General features: G+C 42.2%; 2 protein-coding genes across 4 annotated transcripts in view; both read right to left on the reverse strand.

Moving 5' to 3' along the window:
- man1a2 (mannosidase alpha class 1A member 2) overlaps window positions 1-18177 on the reverse strand; it is a 176312-nt gene that overhangs the window by 11398 nt on the left and 146737 nt on the right. The window lies entirely within an intron of this gene.
- On the reverse strand, window positions 5115-12497 carry fam46c (family with sequence similarity 46 member C). Of its 3 annotated transcripts, XM_023337181.1 has the most exons (4): window positions 12424-12497; window positions 12129-12205; window positions 10488-10512; window positions 5115-9667 (listed from the first exon to the last, which is right to left on the reverse strand). In XM_023337181.1, exons 2-4 carry the CDS (start codon window positions 12148-12150, stop codon window positions 8485-8487), a joined length of 1230 nt encoding a protein of 409 aa, XP_023192949.1. In that variant the 5' UTR covers window positions 12151-12205; window positions 12424-12497; the 3' UTR covers window positions 5115-8484. The 3 variants fall into 3 exon arrangements, with proteins under 3 accessions (XP_023192949.1, XP_023192952.1, XP_023192951.1); XM_023337184.1 differs by lacking the exons at window positions 10488-10512; window positions 12424-12497 and having other exon boundaries at window positions 12129-12344; XM_023337183.1 differs by lacking the exons at window positions 10488-10512; window positions 12424-12497 and having other exon boundaries at window positions 12124-12343.

Consider the following 18177-nt stretch of genomic DNA (forward strand, 5'->3'; position numbering starts at 1 on the left):
TGGCAGTATGGGATGATGCAGATAAACTGAAAAAAGTTGAGCTTGCCTCTCACACACAGTGCTAACTAGAAACAACCAATCAGAGACAGGAAGTGGGCCTTACCGCTGTCTATCAAACTCCTGTACTTGCACTAATCCCTCCCCATCCCCTGCTCTCTGCTTCAGTACAGCTGGTTCACCACAACATAGCCTGCCATGAATGCTAAGGCTAGTTAGCATAGCTACCGATGACAATGGGTTTTCTGTAATGGTAACTTGTTTCTCTGTTATTAGCACAATTAGCACTGTGTACACAAGTGTGATTGACAGCGCTAAGCCCCTCCTCTTGGGTCTGATTGGTTGCTTTTGGCACATTTCTTCATACAGCAATAATAGCTCAGGGAGGAGGAGATTGATTTGTTTCCCACAGATTATCAGTCTCCCAAAGCACTTTCACAACTGTTTTAATCATTTTTAATAACACTGCAGCTTTAATATCTTGCATTGTGCTCTCAGGTTGAGCTTGTTTGGACAGCCAGACTTGTTGGGAGTTGTTCTGAACGCCCTCAGCTTACAGACTCTAAAGAGGAAAGATTGAGTCCAAAGTCTCTGTTTAAGTCTCTGAAATCTCTCCAGACTTAAACGTTGCTCCAGTTTTTCCTCTGAAGGCCTTTAGATCTCGCCGTGGCGTTCACTGACCCTTCGACAGTCAGGAATACGCCAATCTAAACCTCTTAGGGCAAAAAGTGATGTGTTGCTACGATTGATTTATAGTTCCATTTCTTTAAAACTACATTTTACTGAAAATATTGAAGGTTTTTTTTTCCCCTCCACATTTTAGTTTAAATTTATAGAAGGCATTAAACTTTTCAGCACCGTTAGAAACACGAAAGCACAAAAAGCAGGCCTCCGTTGAATTATTTTCACAGCAGCTACGACTGCAGCAAATCATATCTTTACAAAGTGCTGACTCAAACACACGCCACACTTTCAAGATTTTTGTTTCGTAAAGGAAATTTAAAGCCATGTATCCTTTTCCTTCTACTTGCTAGTTTTGCAGATAAAGTACCCATAAATTACACAGAAGTTTCTGATTTCCGATGAAATGTGGAGAGTAGATCTACAAGGAGCTGCAGTTGAGTTACTTCCTCAACTGTCTGGCCCGTTTATTATCGACACTTTTGTTGAATCACGCTGGAAAACAAAGGCTTTTGTTGATTTATGTCTACCGTGTGCAGAATGAGGCAACCAACAACATTTATTTCAAACTGGGGAAAAATATTCCCCTCTGGGTTGCCTGGTAGTCAAAAACACATTGAGTGGATCTTCCCACAGCGAGGATGAAATTTTATGTGCACTCATAATTTAACGATCGATAGAGAAGTTGGAACCGGAGAGTTTGGTCTTAAACTTTCCACCGACCTGAAGGACTTTTCTTGCGGCGCCAGGAAAGTGTTATAAGGAAACCAGCAGTGTCCAAACTGAAAAACAACAGAAAACCTGTCATCTTGACATTAGTGATCACAGAGGAAAAGTTTATACTGATATGAGTTTATGACCGGGTATAGTAATTGTACATATGCTGAATTCATTCCAGCATTAAACTACCTTTAAAACGTTGAAAATGTATATTTACAGTAAGTTACTGACAGCTAAATCAACCAGTATTTTACCTTTTTTTTTCTTTTTTGTAAAGAATCTGTACTGTGTTTACTTTCAGAATAAATTATGGTACAAATAAGGTAACTATAACACAACCAAGTAACTATGTTCATATCAGTTGCTAAAGAAAATGCTGCATATATCAAAAATGACTTAAAAGAAATCTGACCTGGTAATTTAACGCCTTCAAATTGGGCCTCTGTCGCTTTAAGAAGCTCTAGTTCTTTCTGAAACTCCGCCTTCAGGACGTAGTCACAACACATCTCTATTAACCCTTTAGAGATGGGTTAATAACATTGTTTTTACCAGCGTTCTTTTGAGAAGTAGCTCCTATAATGAGCTCAGGAGATGCTCAGTACCACCAGGTGTTTGCTAATTGCTACTGGCTAGTCTGAAGGAGCTGAATGCAGTGGAGGAATGCTCTGTGAGGTTAGAAACTGCAGCTCTGAGGAGGAGCTTCGTCCTCGAAGGCGGAGCTAGGTCCAACCAGGCGTTTTGCACAACTGAATCATTTCCATGGAGATTAAAGAATTTCTCAATCATGCACGAGAGAACCAGAGCAACGTTTTCGATGAAGGAATATCATTATAACACCTCAAAAAAGTTGATTGCACACAATACTGCCCCTTTACGGTGCAAAGCATCTTTTATTGATGGTCTTTGCACAATGTCCCTGTCTTAAATAAACTAATAAACTAAAATTGGAAGAACAACGCCGGCGTGTTTTTACTGTTTCATCTGTCCTCTGACTTGCCGTCACGGTGAGCCAGACGCCGGTGCTTCGCAAGAGAGACGACGACGACTAGTGAACGCAGACTGTTGGCGTTTTCAGAGGTCCGCTCCTGCTGGAGGGAAGCTGAATGCGACGCATTCCAGAGATTCAACCTGAACTCACAATTACTCGCAGTTCCTCTAAACCACAAACTTCACAAAAGAGGAACCTTTTGGTTGACTGGTGATAAAAAGACATTTGATCTTTGAAGGTTCGCTCATGTAAAAACCACACTGAAACCACAGCAGAGAGAGAGGAGGAGGTGAGTCAGGGTTGGGTAGAACAGAATTAAACGTTACAAGAGTTTTATGAAGCATTTGTATGAGAAGGAAGCAGGATGGAAAAAACAGACTCCAGAGGCCAGATTACTTCATCTCCGAAGTCAACGCTATGACTCACTGCCCTCAGATAAGTCACAGAACGGCAACCGGGGAGCAGAAAGTGACTTCAGTGGACCGCAGCAGAAAGTGAGGATGAGGATAAACTCTTTATTAGTCGCACTTAAATGATCCGGCTGCTTTGGTTTTAAAGTGGATCCGTAAATCCTGGAAGAACACGAAGGAAGAAATGAACCTGCAGACAGCATTGCAAAGGCAAACCTTCCTTCCCGTGTTTACATTGTGGGGAGTCGAAAGTACACCTCAAACATCTTGAGAGAAAAGCAACATTCAGCTTATTGCCCAGTAAAAAGAAATCTGGAAGGGGGCCTCGGCCCTTTCGGTTCTTGAGTACTGTGGAGCCAACGGAGCTCCCCGCTAACCGCTTCTGCGGCGATGCAGACGGAAAACATCTCTGGTTTGGGTTCCCGTCAGGAGGCTGAGGAGAAGTCAGGAGGCCGGCCAAGGCGGCAGACGCTAACACTGGGATAAACAACGGCGGATTAAAACGGCGTGGACGGGATAACACGGCCGCTCAGATGTCGGCCAAATTCCCTGGCGTAGCTAATCACCAAGTCGACCTTAGACAGATGAACTATCCTCATGGAGAAAGATGAGGCTGCAGAAACAACTTGAAGTGATTCTGTTACATAGCTAAAGGTTCACTCTTCAGGTTAACACTTAGCAAAGATGATTCAAGCGTACTCCTAGTACACTTATACTAAAACTATATTTGATACAGAGGTGCAGAATGTAACGTTTATAATAGACACATACAAAAAAACCCGATTTTACAACCAATCAGAACAAGGAGGCGGGTTTTAGCGCTGTCAATCAATTTTTGTCAATGTGCTGCTAAATGTGCTAATGGAGGAGAAACAATTCGCTGTTATAGGACAGCACTAAAGCCCGCCTCCTGCCTCTGATTGGTTGCTTCTAGTCAGCGCTGGGAGAAGGTGGAGTAGCTTGATTATTTTAACAGATCATCTGTGTCATACCAAACTCTGTCACCCTGTGGTGACAGATTCAACAAATATGTAAAAAATAAATATTTTTCATAACATGTACACACTGCAGCTTTAAGAGTAAATTAGTGAAATAGACTTAAGTCTATAAGCATATGAATATTAACACTTAACCTTAAACTTTAATGCTAAAGCTTGTACTTTGGTATTGCCTACTTATTGCTCATTTTTGCCACAAAGTAGTTAGAATATCTTGCAGCTCTAGTTATTAATGTAGACAGCCTTCATGTCAATTAGATCATTGAAAAGTGCATTCATTTCAGTAACCCAGTCATATAATATGTTAGAATATATGTCCTAAAATGTGTTTTAAGTAGCTGCAAGTGGAAAACCACTAACATAAATGAATCAAACATCCTTCTGTATGTAATTAATCGTTATATGTCTCACTTAGTGATAAAGTTCCTCAAATAAATGAGCTTCTCAATATAATTTACTGAGTGGGTCTGTGATTTACTCATCGAAACACATCATGTAGATGAATTACACACAGAATGTTACTCTGTTCATTTTGATTTTCTGCTTACAACAAATGAAAATGTGACATTGAAGATTAGAATATTACAACGCAAAACATTTTTATTCAGAAATGTTCATTTAATATCAGCTTCAAGGTTATTTTCTAAAGGAACTTTTAAGGTGACAAGTGAGGCTCATTGGAATCTACATTCCAATGTATTGAATATGATTGAGTATTGAAATTCAACTAACCAGGAAGTGCGTTTAACTCTAAATTGGGACATTTAAAAAAGAATCCTATCTGCAAAATTCAAAGGGAAAATGTTGAATTGCGGTTTCCATTGGTACCTGACAATCTTTACACCTCCGACTGAAGTCAGGACATTTGTTTCTCAACTGTCTGATCTTTGGAGATTAGCTAAAAAAGTAATAAATTAGAGCATCGAGATGAGAAAACAGCTGAGCTATAATTTATATATAACATCATCTTCTTAAAATAATTACCCGTCATATTTCACCAGAAGGTTTTTTTTCCCCCAATAAAAATGTCTTGGGGCCCCATTATTTTAGGAAGGTGACGATATGAGTCACTTCTCTTGATCTATGATTGATGAATCCTTAGATCAAGATTCAGATTTAGAGATTTTAGAATATGTCAAATATTGACCTTTTTTTCTTAAACGTGTATTTTTTTTTAGTTTAAAAGAAAACAAATCTAATTTTATGTTGACACAATTTAGTTAATTCTTCAAAGAAAATAAAGAAAGACTCAACCTGCAGACATTCCTGTCAGTCTGTAGGATTCAGTTTTATAAAAAAACAAAACACCAAGAGAAGTAATGCATTTAAAAATCTTTTTATTCATGATTTCTTCTTCAAAACACACTTTCCTGGTGTACATTTACGTTTTCCGTTCAAAAAAATAATAATAAAGGAAAACTCAAGTGAGGTAAAAGTGCTGAAAAATGAAATAGTACCATCGTAACCATCAGTCATCGTCACCATCTCAAAGCGGACAGAAATGCTCGTCTGCATTTACTATTTCAAAGAGAGAGAGAGAGAAAAAAGTGCGACAAGTTTCATGTTTTTCCTCACTTTTTATATATTTTTAAGTCACCACACCCATCCCTTCATACACACACGCTGACGTGCGCTCACACACACTTCCACGCAGTTAGGTAAACACAGATCTGCCGGAAAAAAGAAAAAAAAAAAATTCACAACCCTTTACAAAGAAACTGTAGGAGAGCTTAGATCCTCCCATCACATTCTTATGAGACTTTCACTTCAGACAAGCAGAATCACTAAATATCTATTCTGTGTGTCCCCCGCCCCCGAAAACACGATACATCTACAGGTGTTGAATGATAAAACACTCTGTACTGATCAACAATGGCCCAAACAAAGAGAGGGGAGTGACACTGAAGTGACAAGTTTACAGCAGAAAGGTGGGGGCCAAAACATTTACACACAAAAAAAAAGCAGCCTATAAACCTCATTTAGTTTAATTCTCCCTACAGCGTCCTTCACAAAGAGTTTCTACATCCAGACGTGTCACCAGCCCCCATTAAGGAAGGGGCACAAAACCCGACTCCTACGTGGGAAAGCTTTCACCAACGGCAACCGTAAACACGAGAAAGCAGACCGGCAACAAAAAAAAAAAAAAGCACAAGGTCAACATTCCGGGCTGTGTTCATCCTCAACCCAAAAAATGCAAAAATTTAATTTTATGCATTTTCTTTGACTTCGCTTAAAAACGAGCGTTAAGAAGCGACGCCAACAAAGGCCTGGCACTCAGCGGCGAGCAGGAGTTAGGCCGAACAATTATTCACAGAATATACGCAGACAGTGGAGAGATTTCAGGCTGCTGCTTGAACCCTCAAGTCAAAGGTCTGTTATATGAAAAGGGAAGCGGTTTTATTGATAAAAAGCACAAACTGTCCTCAGAGTAATGTCAAAGTTAAATCTGGGGTCTCCCACTTCGTCACCATTTAAATGCTGCAAAATCGGAGAGGGAAGAGGACTGCTATGGACAAGAGTTAAAAGAAAGGGGTGAGAAACATAAAATAATAGTCACGATTTTAATCCAGAGAGCGTCCCACATGATTAACTCCCTCTACTGCGGCCACATTAGCTGCTCTCCATGCCTTTCAAGAGGTTGGGTGTGAAGTACACGGTCTCTGCACAACACTTCAGCTAGTTTTAGATCAGGAAACCAAACTAAGTGTTGGCTGGTCAGCAGGCGCTCTGATGCCAGACTGACAGCTAAACAGAGATATAAAATATGAAACATTTCCTCTGCGAATGGAACAAACTAGATTTCCTGGAGCATCTGAGGATGAAGGATGAAGCCACCTGGCTGGCGGCGGCAAAACAGAGCGGACACGGACCATAAAACCAAACGACTGAAAGGCCCGGCAGGAACGGCTGTACAGGTGAGCTGGGACTGAAAAAGAAAACCAATTATTCTCACTACAAATCTGGACAAAAATGTATGAATTTACCCATAAAAGATAAATGGCAACGTTTCTACTATAATTTTGTTGAGTTTTAAGAAACAAAATACACTCCTCCCTCCTGATCAACATTAAAACCCCTTTAAAAATATTCAGCTCTCCAAAAAAAAAACCCCAAAAAAAACATGCGACAGGCACTTGATTGTTGCAGTTGCTGGTTGTGAAGCTGCCTTTGGTCTAGAGCTGACAGCAGGGAAAATAATGATAATAATAAATAAATAAATAGGGGCCGGCCTCCATGCGACCTGTAGGCGAGAGGCCCGTCTTTCTCGACCACGCGAGCCTGATAAGGTTATCTGCCTCCAGAGACGAGCGGCAGCAGGAATCTGCCTTCCAAGAAACCGCGTGGATGTGGGCGTGGCCGCTGACGCGAGTCCAACTGTCATCTGCTCTGTGGCGATATCTGGAAGAGACGGCACGCTGGAGCACTCAGCTTCCAACGTTCACAGCTAATAATAGGGTTCGCTGGAAATAGAAATGTGGAGGTTTACAGCCGGTGAGGGGAGTGGGGGGCCTGCCTGTCGCCTTCACATTAATCAATACTCAAGTCTGAAAGGGGGAGACGTTCCGTCTCTCCTCCCATGACCACAAAAGGGGGTTCAAACGCAGCGTGCATCTGTCGGACAGGAAGTGACTCAGCGCAGACGCATGTAAGGCTGCCGGGGCCGGTCCGGTCCCCAGGAGGGCTGGGAGGATAATAATAGCTGGAGAGTCGGCCGGCGAGCTGCGTCAGAGGAGGATCGCGTTTCAGGGAGCCTGCGAGGGACAAGCCCTGCAGGGCCCCACCGCGTGTGGCGCCTTTTAAGGGAAGAGCAGCCGGTCGGTTGGCCCGTCACTCCGCTCCCCCGCTACGGGTCGCCATCCGACCAGAGCAGACTGCGACTAGAGGTCACTCGCAACTTCTTCTGAAAGCAACTTAAAAACAGAGGGAAAGCAACGATGAAAAACAACGAGAGCGATGAGACATTTCCACTCCAAGCCAGGCTCAACTGGGAAAACTGAACCCTGTGTTTGGGGAGAGGGGCCTGAAGTTCACAGTGGAAAATCTTAATACGTAATAAAGTCTTGCATTGTGTACAAATATCAGGCACTGCTGGCATGTATAGGGCTGGCACATTGTCAAAGATGAAAACAAACTGCTGATTCTAATCCTTACTTCCTGTCTTTTAGTAAGGGCATCCCAAATCTTCCCCAATATAATGTTTCATTTTTTTCAGCATTTTTATGATTTTTTTAACGAACAAGAAGGAACCCAAACTGAAGGCTACAGCATTTACATTTTCCCTTTTCTTCTAACAACAGTCCATACTCAAAACTCTGGAGGGGTAAACCTGATACCTCTAGGTTAAGGCACAAACATCTCCATTAAGATTAAAGGCATATACCAAGAAAAAGTCCAAAAAAAAAAAAATTAACACTTAAAAACGTTAACACCTCTGCAGAAAAGGAATGAGAAAGAATCAAAAAAAAAAAAAAAAGCAAAACATTTGTCCACTGAAAAATGTGCCTTAAGAGAAACATTGCATTTATTGCCACTGGGTAATTTTTTTCAGACATTTTTCCCCCTTTTAATTTTTTTTTATATGTTTTTATGCCAAATCAATTCCTTCTCCTCCTCCTCTGTTGAAAAGCAGCATCCGCAGCCAAAACAAGCCTTCCCGGGTCGCCCCCGCTGGAACCCTGTTTCCGTTTGGTCAGTTACACGGCAGCCATGTTGGAATGTTCTGATTCGCCACATAGTAGTTGCTGAAGTTGTGGTCTCTGATGTAGGGCGCCGGCTGGTAGTAACAGGTGACGCAGGACGCGTCCGGGATGGCGCTCTGCTCCGCCAGCACCCGGAAGGCCATCAGCGACAGCAGGTGCAGCGTCTGCCGCCGCTCGTGGCCCATCAGGCACACGGTGCTCTCGTTCACCACTTTGCGGAGGATCTGCAGGTAGTCGTACTTGCTCTTCTCCTCGCCGATGAAGTGGCTCATCAGGTAGGCCTCCACCTTGCGCTGCTGCTCTCCGATGTCGGGAAAGTCTATGAAGAAGCGGGAGCACATGTAGCGCTCCAGGGCCTTGAACTCCTCCTGATTGGCCGGCCGGAAGTCACGCACCAGCAGGTTGCAGTACTTGAGCAGGCCGCCGCCGCGGATCTCCTCGGGCCGCTTGGTGGCGATGAGCTTGTTGCGCAGGTGCCCGAGCGCGGCGTTGAAGTCTCCGTACACGCTCTCGCCTCGGACGGCCGGGTGGAATTGCTCGGACATGGCCGCCGCCGGCTGCTGCTGCTGCTCGTAGTGGGACAGGACGGAGTCCAGCACGATCTGAAACGAGTCCACGCTGAACTCAAACTGCCGGCGTATCGAGTCGACGAACTTCAGCTCCACGTTGCGGCCGTTGTTGTTGGACAGCGAGATGAGGCTCCAGCGGTCCTGCTCTGTGTTGACCTTCACCAGTTTCTGAACGTAGGCCTCCTTCAGCGTCATGGGGGTGATCTTCTCCTTGTTGACGCCCTCGGGCAGGAAGTCCAGCAGAATCCCCAGCACCACGTCTTTGACCAGCCGGAACTCGGCCTCGGTGGGCAGGTCCACCCGGAAGATGAAGTCCAGGTCTTTGTAGCTCCAGCCGATGTCCTGCACCAGCACGTGGCTGGCCGTGGAGCCGTTGAGCCGGATGTCCTTCACCCGGATGCCGCTCAGCTCCAGGTGGGAGCGCACGCGCGCCACGATGTCCTTCAGCTGCACCTCCAGGGTGGGGAAGTTCCCCCGGCCGTGGACCGGGACCACCTCTGTGAGAACGTCGTTCAGCCGGCTCACCTGCTCCCAGGTGAGGTCGCTGACGGAGCTGCAGCTGGATTCTTCCTTGTTCTCCATCCTCACGCAAGCTTCAAATTTACTGGGGTGGAGAAACAAGCGATTGTTAGCAGGAGGGTCAAAGAGGTCATCCAGAGCAAGCAACTTAAACACCAGGCAACACGTGGGTACGAAAGGTACGAGCTGGATTCAAACCCATTCCCCAGAGACCTGACCCAATCAGCTGATCTAAAGTAAAAAGAAAAAATTAACTTAGTTTTATGCCTTCAGTTTCCAAACTATAATAAAGGTTATTAGAAATCTTTCACACTAACAGCATGCCATTTGTACTTTATAGCCGTATTTTATTTTGAAGGAGGAATATGTAGATCACACTCCATGTTGCTGGTTGTTGTGTTTACAGTGGGTGGGACTTACAATTTGTACTGGAGTTACTATAAGGTCTAATATATCAATAATATTTTCATTGAAAGCTAAAAGAATAAGCAACATTTTAAATTCAAAAGCCAGTTTCACTGCCAAATTACTGAATAAATAGACGTATAAGAGCAACAAATGTACATGTTTTTAATCCATTATTTAGGTCATCAGATTGGTGAAAAGCACCACTACACCCATTCAGCTTTCAGGTATTTCAGGACGTACTGATCATTCATGGAACTGCTTAATAAATGTGGACTGTGAACGCGGACATTAGCGTAGAGGACGTCTGTGATGCCACATCAAGTTTAGCATTGAGATGCTAGTTTAGGCGTGAATAGCTTCGCTGAGAGGATAACTCCTTTTACCACAACAACAGTCCTTTCCAGCATATAATTAGATTGTTTTTGGAAACAAAAATTAACCCCCAGGGGTCCAAGAAAAGCGGCTTTGTCACTTGTGCATCAGATTTACAGACGTACCGGAAACGCGTTGCTCGGCCTGAACCTTCGAATGTAAAAAAAAAAACAAAAATGCAATTAAGTTAGTTAAAAATCGATGCAATTATTACAAAATTAATGTGTTAAATTGTGTTAAATTATTCAAGACACATTGGTCTTGAATTATGTGTCAAGACCAATGTGTCTTGGTCTAAGTTCTTAGTTTTAATGCACTTAATGAAGTGGGGGGAAAAAACAACAACTAATCTGCTGATCACAGAACAGAATAATTGTTGCATCTCTGGCTTAAATTATCTACTTTATGTAAAAAGAAACAAAAGGCCAATAGTGAAGACTCCTGCTACCTAAAAGTTCAAACTTTAATGAATTATTGGGGGAAAAATGGATAATAGAATTGAGCATTTCATCATAGACTTATATCAACCCTTTTATCTTAATCGGTCTATCCATTTATCACTTTTTATCATAATTTTATTAAGTCATATGAAAAGTCGGCTCTAAAATGTCTAAAGGTTGAAACTGCCTTGTTTTTAAATCTTGTTCTGCAGCTGTTTAACCCAGGACTCTTTCAAATGAGATTTTTAATATAACGAGCTTGTTTTTCCTCATGATAAAAAAAAAATAGTTGAAAAGAAAGCTGCGCATTCCTACAACCTCAGTAAAAAAGAAAAACTATTGATTATCAGACCATGTGTTATTGATAGGGAGCAGCAGTAAATGCAGCCTGGTCATGTGAAGCTGATTTTTGGATGTAGCACATTATTCCTGCTGGATGTGGAGCGTTTGATTGCCACAACAATCTCGACTGCGAGGTTCGTTCGCCATGAACTGCTGGCCAGGGAAGGATTCAATGTTACGCCGACAGATGGTTGACATTACGTTAAAACATGAAGGCTTCTGGGAGACGTCACGACGGTTTGCTGGAGCATTTGCCTGAACTGCGCAGCGCCGTTTCATATTTAATCAGAAACTAAACGCCCAGTTTTTAAAACAAACACGCACACCGACTTCAGAGACGAACACCGCAAACAGTTTCGCAAATTAGCGAGCAAAACCCAGTCCGCACGAGCGGAGCTGAATGCGAGAACGAGACGAGCAGCTCGCGGACACACAGCACAGAGCTCGTGAGCCTTCTAGAAAAGTTCGCGGCGCGAGCCTGGCTTTCATTCCAGAACGAGCAAACACGAGCTGCCATCAGCTAAACGAGCCCGACGGGCTCCGTGTAGCTACTGCGAGTAAAGTCAGCTCCACACGGTGTGGGAAGACCCACTTTAATACGTGGTGACTCAAAAATGTCACGAGAAACGCGCTTTTAATCGATTAAACCTGCTCGCGCACTACAAACGCTAAAAGTGTCAACGCACTTAGACGCTTTATTTTGAAGGCAGCGTCGATGTCAAAGTTGCTAATTATAAACTTCGACTAAACTCCAACCATATGGCAACGAGTCTGAAGCTGTTGGGCAAATTAAGAGTTTGGACCGAACCAGAGAGGGATCCTTGTGTTAAAAATATCAAAACGGTGTCACGTTTTATCGTCAGGGAATAGTTAAAGTAACGACACAAATTTACGTACAGCATTGTTCCGAGGGGATATAAGGTTAGCACACAGTTCCGCCTGGATAAATAAGAAAATAAGAAAGAAAAGCAGTACATACGTTACCAAGAGAGTGCAGTGGAAGCATTCAAAGTCCGAAAAAGATGTTGAATTCACGCACACGCCTCCACATAATCCACTATCTGAAAGAGAGGCACACGGCGAGCCTGCAAGTCAGCGTTTGAACCACAACCTCTCTGCACAAGGCAGGCCTATTTTATAAAGCCGAAGTACTACCCGTTGAAATAAATGCGCCGCACTACGACACAGTCCCTTTCCCCAACCTGGACGCCATTTAGTGACTCCAAACAAAGCTATGAACCACACAGTGGCGTATAATTTGTGTAATTAGTATAATTACCTAATAATCCAAACACTTATCTTCGACAAGTCATATCAGATGTTTGAGTTGAACAGTTCCATTTTACCAATGCGCCAAACAAAGCCTTTGATTGGTCAAGGATGTTTTTTTGCGTTGCCAAGTTACCAGAAGCGTCCGCAGGCAGCCGGGGTTTGTGACGTTTACTGTCACGTGGTGCGAGTTACAGAGCAGCTGTGAGGCTCGGGCAAATTACTTTTATGAGACTTTGCTTTTATTTGTTTGTTTCTTTTTCGCGCTATAACTCTATTGAACGCAGATTGCAGCTAATGGCTGCTTGTTAATCAGAGATATGTTGCTGCTAAAAGCAGCTTCTATTATTTAAACTTGACTGAAGGCTCCTTTTTATTTTAATTTCCCTTTGGGATCAATAAAGTTCTTTATATTTAATTTTACATATATTGATTCATATTCGTTAGTCTGTATTCATAGCTTATCTCATATTTAATTGTCTTAAACCCAGAATGTGTGGTTCTCATATGGCTCATATGGGCAGCAACAGAAAGGGGAGTGCACCAGATAAATGAAACTTATATGTCAGATGTTCCCTAAACAAGTCTTCTATTGGTTTTATGCATTCCTGATATTGAAATGCTCCTAGCAAATGTATTTTAAATGAGATTTCCAGTTTATTATGTCTCCCATATCTGCACCAATGAACTTGTTTTTATACACTGTTTTAGTTCTCACATAACCCAACTGTATCTCTAACTTTCTTTTTCTCTTACTATACACCATGAATTCAGTTTAGATGTTCATTTGACACTATCAAACTGCATTTCTGAATTTACGTGTAAAGTAAGTCTCTTCCTGAAGCAGAAAATAAGAGCTATATGTAAACCTATGTTCTATTAATTTTAGAATCCATCCATCTTCTGTTCACCCTTTGTCCCTAGTGGGGTCGGGAGGGTTGCTGGTGCTTATCTCCAGCTACGTTCCAGGCGTCAGGTTGCCAGTCTGTTGCAGGGCAACACAGAGACAGACAGGACAAACAACCATTCACACACACACTCACACCTAGGGAGAATTTAGAGAGACCAATTACAGTCATGTTTTTGGACTGTGGGAAGAACCCGGAGTACCCGGAGAGAACCCACACATGCACAGGGAGAACATACAAACTCCGTACAGAAAGACCCCAGGCCGGGAATCGAACCCAGGACCTTCTTGCTGCAAGGCAACAGTGCTACCAACTGCGCCACTGTGCAGCCCACTAATATAATTTTAGAATAATTTACAAAATTATTCTGAAATTACCCAAATGTAATGATCAAATATATCCTCCAAGGATTCGTTTTTTTATTTCACTACAAACAAATTGATTTGCTGAATTCTTTCGGACACAAATAATGATAACATGCTTCATTTTTATTATTCAACAGAGACTTGTCCAAGAGATTCTGCTGATGGCCCTGAAAAAGCTTTTTCTGACACACGGGAAACAACAGACCCAGAAACCTGGTTGTGAGGGAAACTCTTCACATTCTGAGGAAGACAGGTTGTTTTATTCGGTCGCTTCCTCTGAACACACACACACACACACGCACACACACACACACGCACACACACACACACGCAGAAAAAAACACAACTCATCTGAATTCACTTGTGAAACACATGATTCTACAATTGAAATGTACTACATCTATAAAAACGCGATGGCTCAAGGTACTAAAACTTACTAGGAACTGCTCAAACCTTTCCCACTTCCTACCCCCGCGCCTCTATGTGTGACTGAAGCAGGAAGTCGGAAGAAACGGGTCTCAGACAGGATGCTGTTTCTTGCGCAGCAATGGGAAAACCAGAAGGTGAGTTGAAACCACCGAGTGAGAGGGGGAAAGCTTGAGGCGTGTTGTGGTTGTGTGCTGTGGGGAGCCCCTAAAGGAGTGGGTTACACACCATGGCAGAGTGCATGATAACAGCAGAGAGTGGGAAGTGGCCTGGAAGGGGATCCCCACTCAGACTCTCACCGTAAAACTGTTAGCGCCAGCTGTTCCACAGCAAAGACATGAAGCTAACGTACTGACGTCATCGCAGCGTAAGGCGAAAGCATTTCTACGAGTTCTTCTTGATGAAGTGCAAAGGAAGGAGAAAAGAAACTGTCTAGATGTGAAATTGAGTAAAATTATGAATTTATTCTTGTTTGCGTTTCAACAGAGACTGCTGCAAGGCTCCTCTATAAGCTCCACGTGATTTGAGGATAAACGACTGTGTGATCAGCATAAAAATATAAATATTTGAGTTAGTCCTCGTCCTAACTCATTAGTAAATATAGAGGACAAAATGGGGGCTAAAACAAGACCCTGTGGAACCCCCTAAGTGGTTGTGATGTAGGTGTATTATTTTTTTACATCAACACACAGAGTTCTGTTGGATAAAGAATTTCCAAACCCACCAAGGATCATTTTGGTGAGTCCTTCAGAAACAAATCTTTCAAGATTGCACAGAGTAACCACTGTAATAAAAATCCTCAACTTATACTCCAGTAAAAAACCTAAAGGGTAATGTCTTCATTTCACTCAAACCTTGGGAGTTGGAGAGTTGAAATCACACCAGACAAGAATACTCTGGTACAGAGTATTCTTGTCTGGTGCGAGTGATCCCTCGTTTTTCGCGGGGGTTGCGTTCCAAAAAGAACCCGTGACAGGCGAAATCCTGAAGTAGTTACCTTTATTTTTTACAATTATTACACAGCATAATTAAATACTCTACATTGAAACCAAAGAACAAAACCTGTTTTTTTAACAAATATAACGCTTTCTTACAAATAACTACAGTAAAATAATCATTTTAATCATCAGTTCGACAAATTGTGACTCGCGTATTTCACTGTGCCTCTGACCGTGACGCTGCGGCCTGACTTCACTCTCTAGTGGCTTTTTCTTCTGAAGCCTGTGGTGCAGGTGTGTTTTTTCTAGTGAAGAACATAGTTATTATCGGTAGTTGTTGTTGTCGCTCTTTTTTCTTCTGGGCAAAAACATTTACCAAAATTTGCCAAGCTGCATCACGTATATTTAAATGCCGTAACGTTATTGGCACACAGGTAGAGAAGAAGCGCAGAGACTGCTTAGCCAATCAGGATGCAGAACACAATGCACTGTGAAAAAAAACTGGACAAAAAAATCTGAGAGAGCAGCGAGGCCGTGAAAGGTGAACCGCGTTACAGCGAGGGTTCACTGTATGGTCAACTCCATGACTGCAAGGTCCCCAGGTCATGAGGCTGTACAACAAGCCCAAGTCATTTCCCCTACAGTTTCTTGCTTGCCAGGTATATTATGGCTAGCTGACGTGCTACTGTTGCCTTGATATCGCAGAGTATGGCCGAACATGTTCTCATCTGTCCAAAGGACGTTGTTCAAGAACTATCGTAGTTCATTCAGATACTTTATCCTAAACTTGCCATGTTCTCTTCATGCTCATTTTGTAGCAAACAGGCTTTCTCCTGACAACCGTTTCAAAGATCATACTTTGGTCTTTGTCCATCTTCATACTGTCATAAATCCTAACACTCACGTACTAACTGAGCCATATAGAGTCTCATTATGGGGGTTTTGAAATTTTTCTCAGTCTGCCTTTGGGGCAAATTTGCTGGGAAGGATTCCAACTCCTGGGTGGATTGGGAACTGTCTTATTTATTTTGCACTTGCAAATAATCGTTCTCTTATTATAGAATAATGGAGTTCAAATTGCCTCTCTAGGGTCATTCCTGATGTCTTTCAACATTCGGGCAATATCCTAACACACATCAGTAAGCTGCAGGGCAACAAAGTTGGCAAAACCTCCTGCTTTTTCTTAAGGTGATCACACTAATAATGCCATTTCATTTGATTAGCAGTACCTAGCTGCTACTATCCCTAGTGAATCCTACAGCAGGCTTTCACTGAGTTTGTCACTCTTGGCGTCTCTGGTGTTGCCCGGTTTTAGTTACCAAATAATGACAGGGTGGCGTCTTTCGTGGGTTTTCCATACTCAAGGTTGGATTTACCTCATTTTAAAACTGGGTAAAAAAAACAAAACAACTTCATTTTTGTTGCCTGAAATGGTAACAAATAAAACGGTGTGTACCGTTTAACGAAGTCCATGTTAAAAAAAATTACAGTTCCGAATCTCGGTCCAAACCAAAACAATCCGACAAATTCCATTTAAACCCAATTCAGATGAAAAAGAGCATGTCACTTTATGCGAATACAATGCTGCATTGCATAATAAATTTACATAAAATTAAATAAAATATAAGAAACCAACAACTGGAATTGTTCAAACGTCAGTCCAACCATCATGGCTACCAGTGCGCGGTGGTGACCTCGTAGTGGGACAGGCGTGCCAGAACGGGGGACAAACTTTTATGAACGTGTTCCCACAAAATCTGAATCACAACAGTGTCCAAGATGTGGTGGGGTCAGTCGGAGCCTGGAAAAGCCTGCACATCATAATTTACGTACGAAAAGTTGTCACCGAACGGAGGTTTGGGCCGGGCACTTCCTCCGTTTGCATGTTTGACTTCAACCAAAACAAAACTATCGTACACAAAATATAAAAAATGAAGTTTGTGTACCAGTGCAGCTTAAAGTAGAGCGGATTGTACAATCTATTTTTTTCTCAACCGAGGATCTTTGCACAAACTCCAAACACACCTTGGTCAACGTAAACATATATGTGAAAAGCATGCAAGCGGCAGCGTTGGCGGGCGGCAACAAGTATACATTTCTGTTTTACTCATGAAGTCTTAGAGTGTATAAAGTAGAAAATAGTCCCGGCAGAAATTATTACTGTAAATGGATATCTAAACAAAGGAGTCCAAAAGGAGGAGTTTGATGAGATAGTTCAGGACTTTTTAGGTTGGGTTCTGTAAAAAGGGTCTGGCTGACTTGAAAAAGGGTGAGTATTCATGCAATTACTTAATTTATGTCAAATACATTTTGGGGAAATCATTTTTCGCTGTGACGTTGAGGATGCTTTGTTTTTCTTTTTTGGCAAAAACACAACATAACTGTTACTCCTGACAGATATGTCTCTTTTAAAGACCTTTAGTGATGCCATTCTCTGACTCCACTGCTGACTAAGTGAAGTCCAGCAAATATCAAGTTGTATCTACAATGCAACTTGTTGTATTGTAAAAAAAAAACACAAAAAAAAACAACATACAAGTTGTTGTTTTTTGAGTGTCCATTAAAAAGCTTCAGGAAATGGATGCCGATTTCTGAATTTGAAGAAAGTTAAACGATCATCTTATTCTCCTTATTCTGGTGTTTATCAAGAAACAACTCTGGTAATTTGGTAATCTGACCTAAAACAGCTACAAATGTATGTGACGCCTTGGAGCCAAAGAGGACTGGATTACTACTTAACTCTTACATCTGCTACCTGGTAGAAAACATACATCAGCCTACAGTAATCGACTTTATTGTTCAAAAAACAAAACGTTACAGGTGTTACTTCACAGATTCTCCTAAGTACCGTTCATTCAACTACCTGGTTAGACATATCGATGCATTATACTGGTTGAGAACTAACAAATGTTCTGTTTAATAAGGACATAAGATCAAACCGAGCTTGGAAAGTAGAGGAAGACTGCTCAGCTGATTTCCATGTAGTGTGAGGAACTGATAAAATGCAAAGTATGCAAAGGTTGTACGGCATGTAAGATGATTAAAACAAACCATAACAGCAGGCCAGTGTGGTTTCAAACATGTACTGTCTTTATGTTAGCTTTCCTAAAGTTTGGTAGCGAAGGAC

The sequence above is a fragment of the Xiphophorus maculatus genome, chromosome 7 (genome assembly GCF_002775205.1).
Source record: "Xiphophorus maculatus strain JP 163 A chromosome 7, X_maculatus-5.0-male, whole genome shotgun sequence".
Taxonomy (NCBI): domain Eukaryota; kingdom Metazoa; phylum Chordata; class Actinopteri; order Cyprinodontiformes; family Poeciliidae; genus Xiphophorus; species Xiphophorus maculatus.

Coding starts and splice junctions, on each gene's coding strand:
- fam46c (XM_023337181.1), bottom strand. CDS start 12,150: ATGCTTCCACTGCACTCTCTTG. Junction 10,513..12,128: donor GCTTCCACTGCACTCTCTTG/GTAACGTATGTA, acceptor TTACATTCGAAG/GTTCAGGCCGAGCAACGCGT. Junction 9,668..10,487: donor GGCCGAGCAACGCGTTTCCG/GTACGTCTGTAA, acceptor TCTCCACCCCAG/TAAATTTGAAGCTTGCGTGA.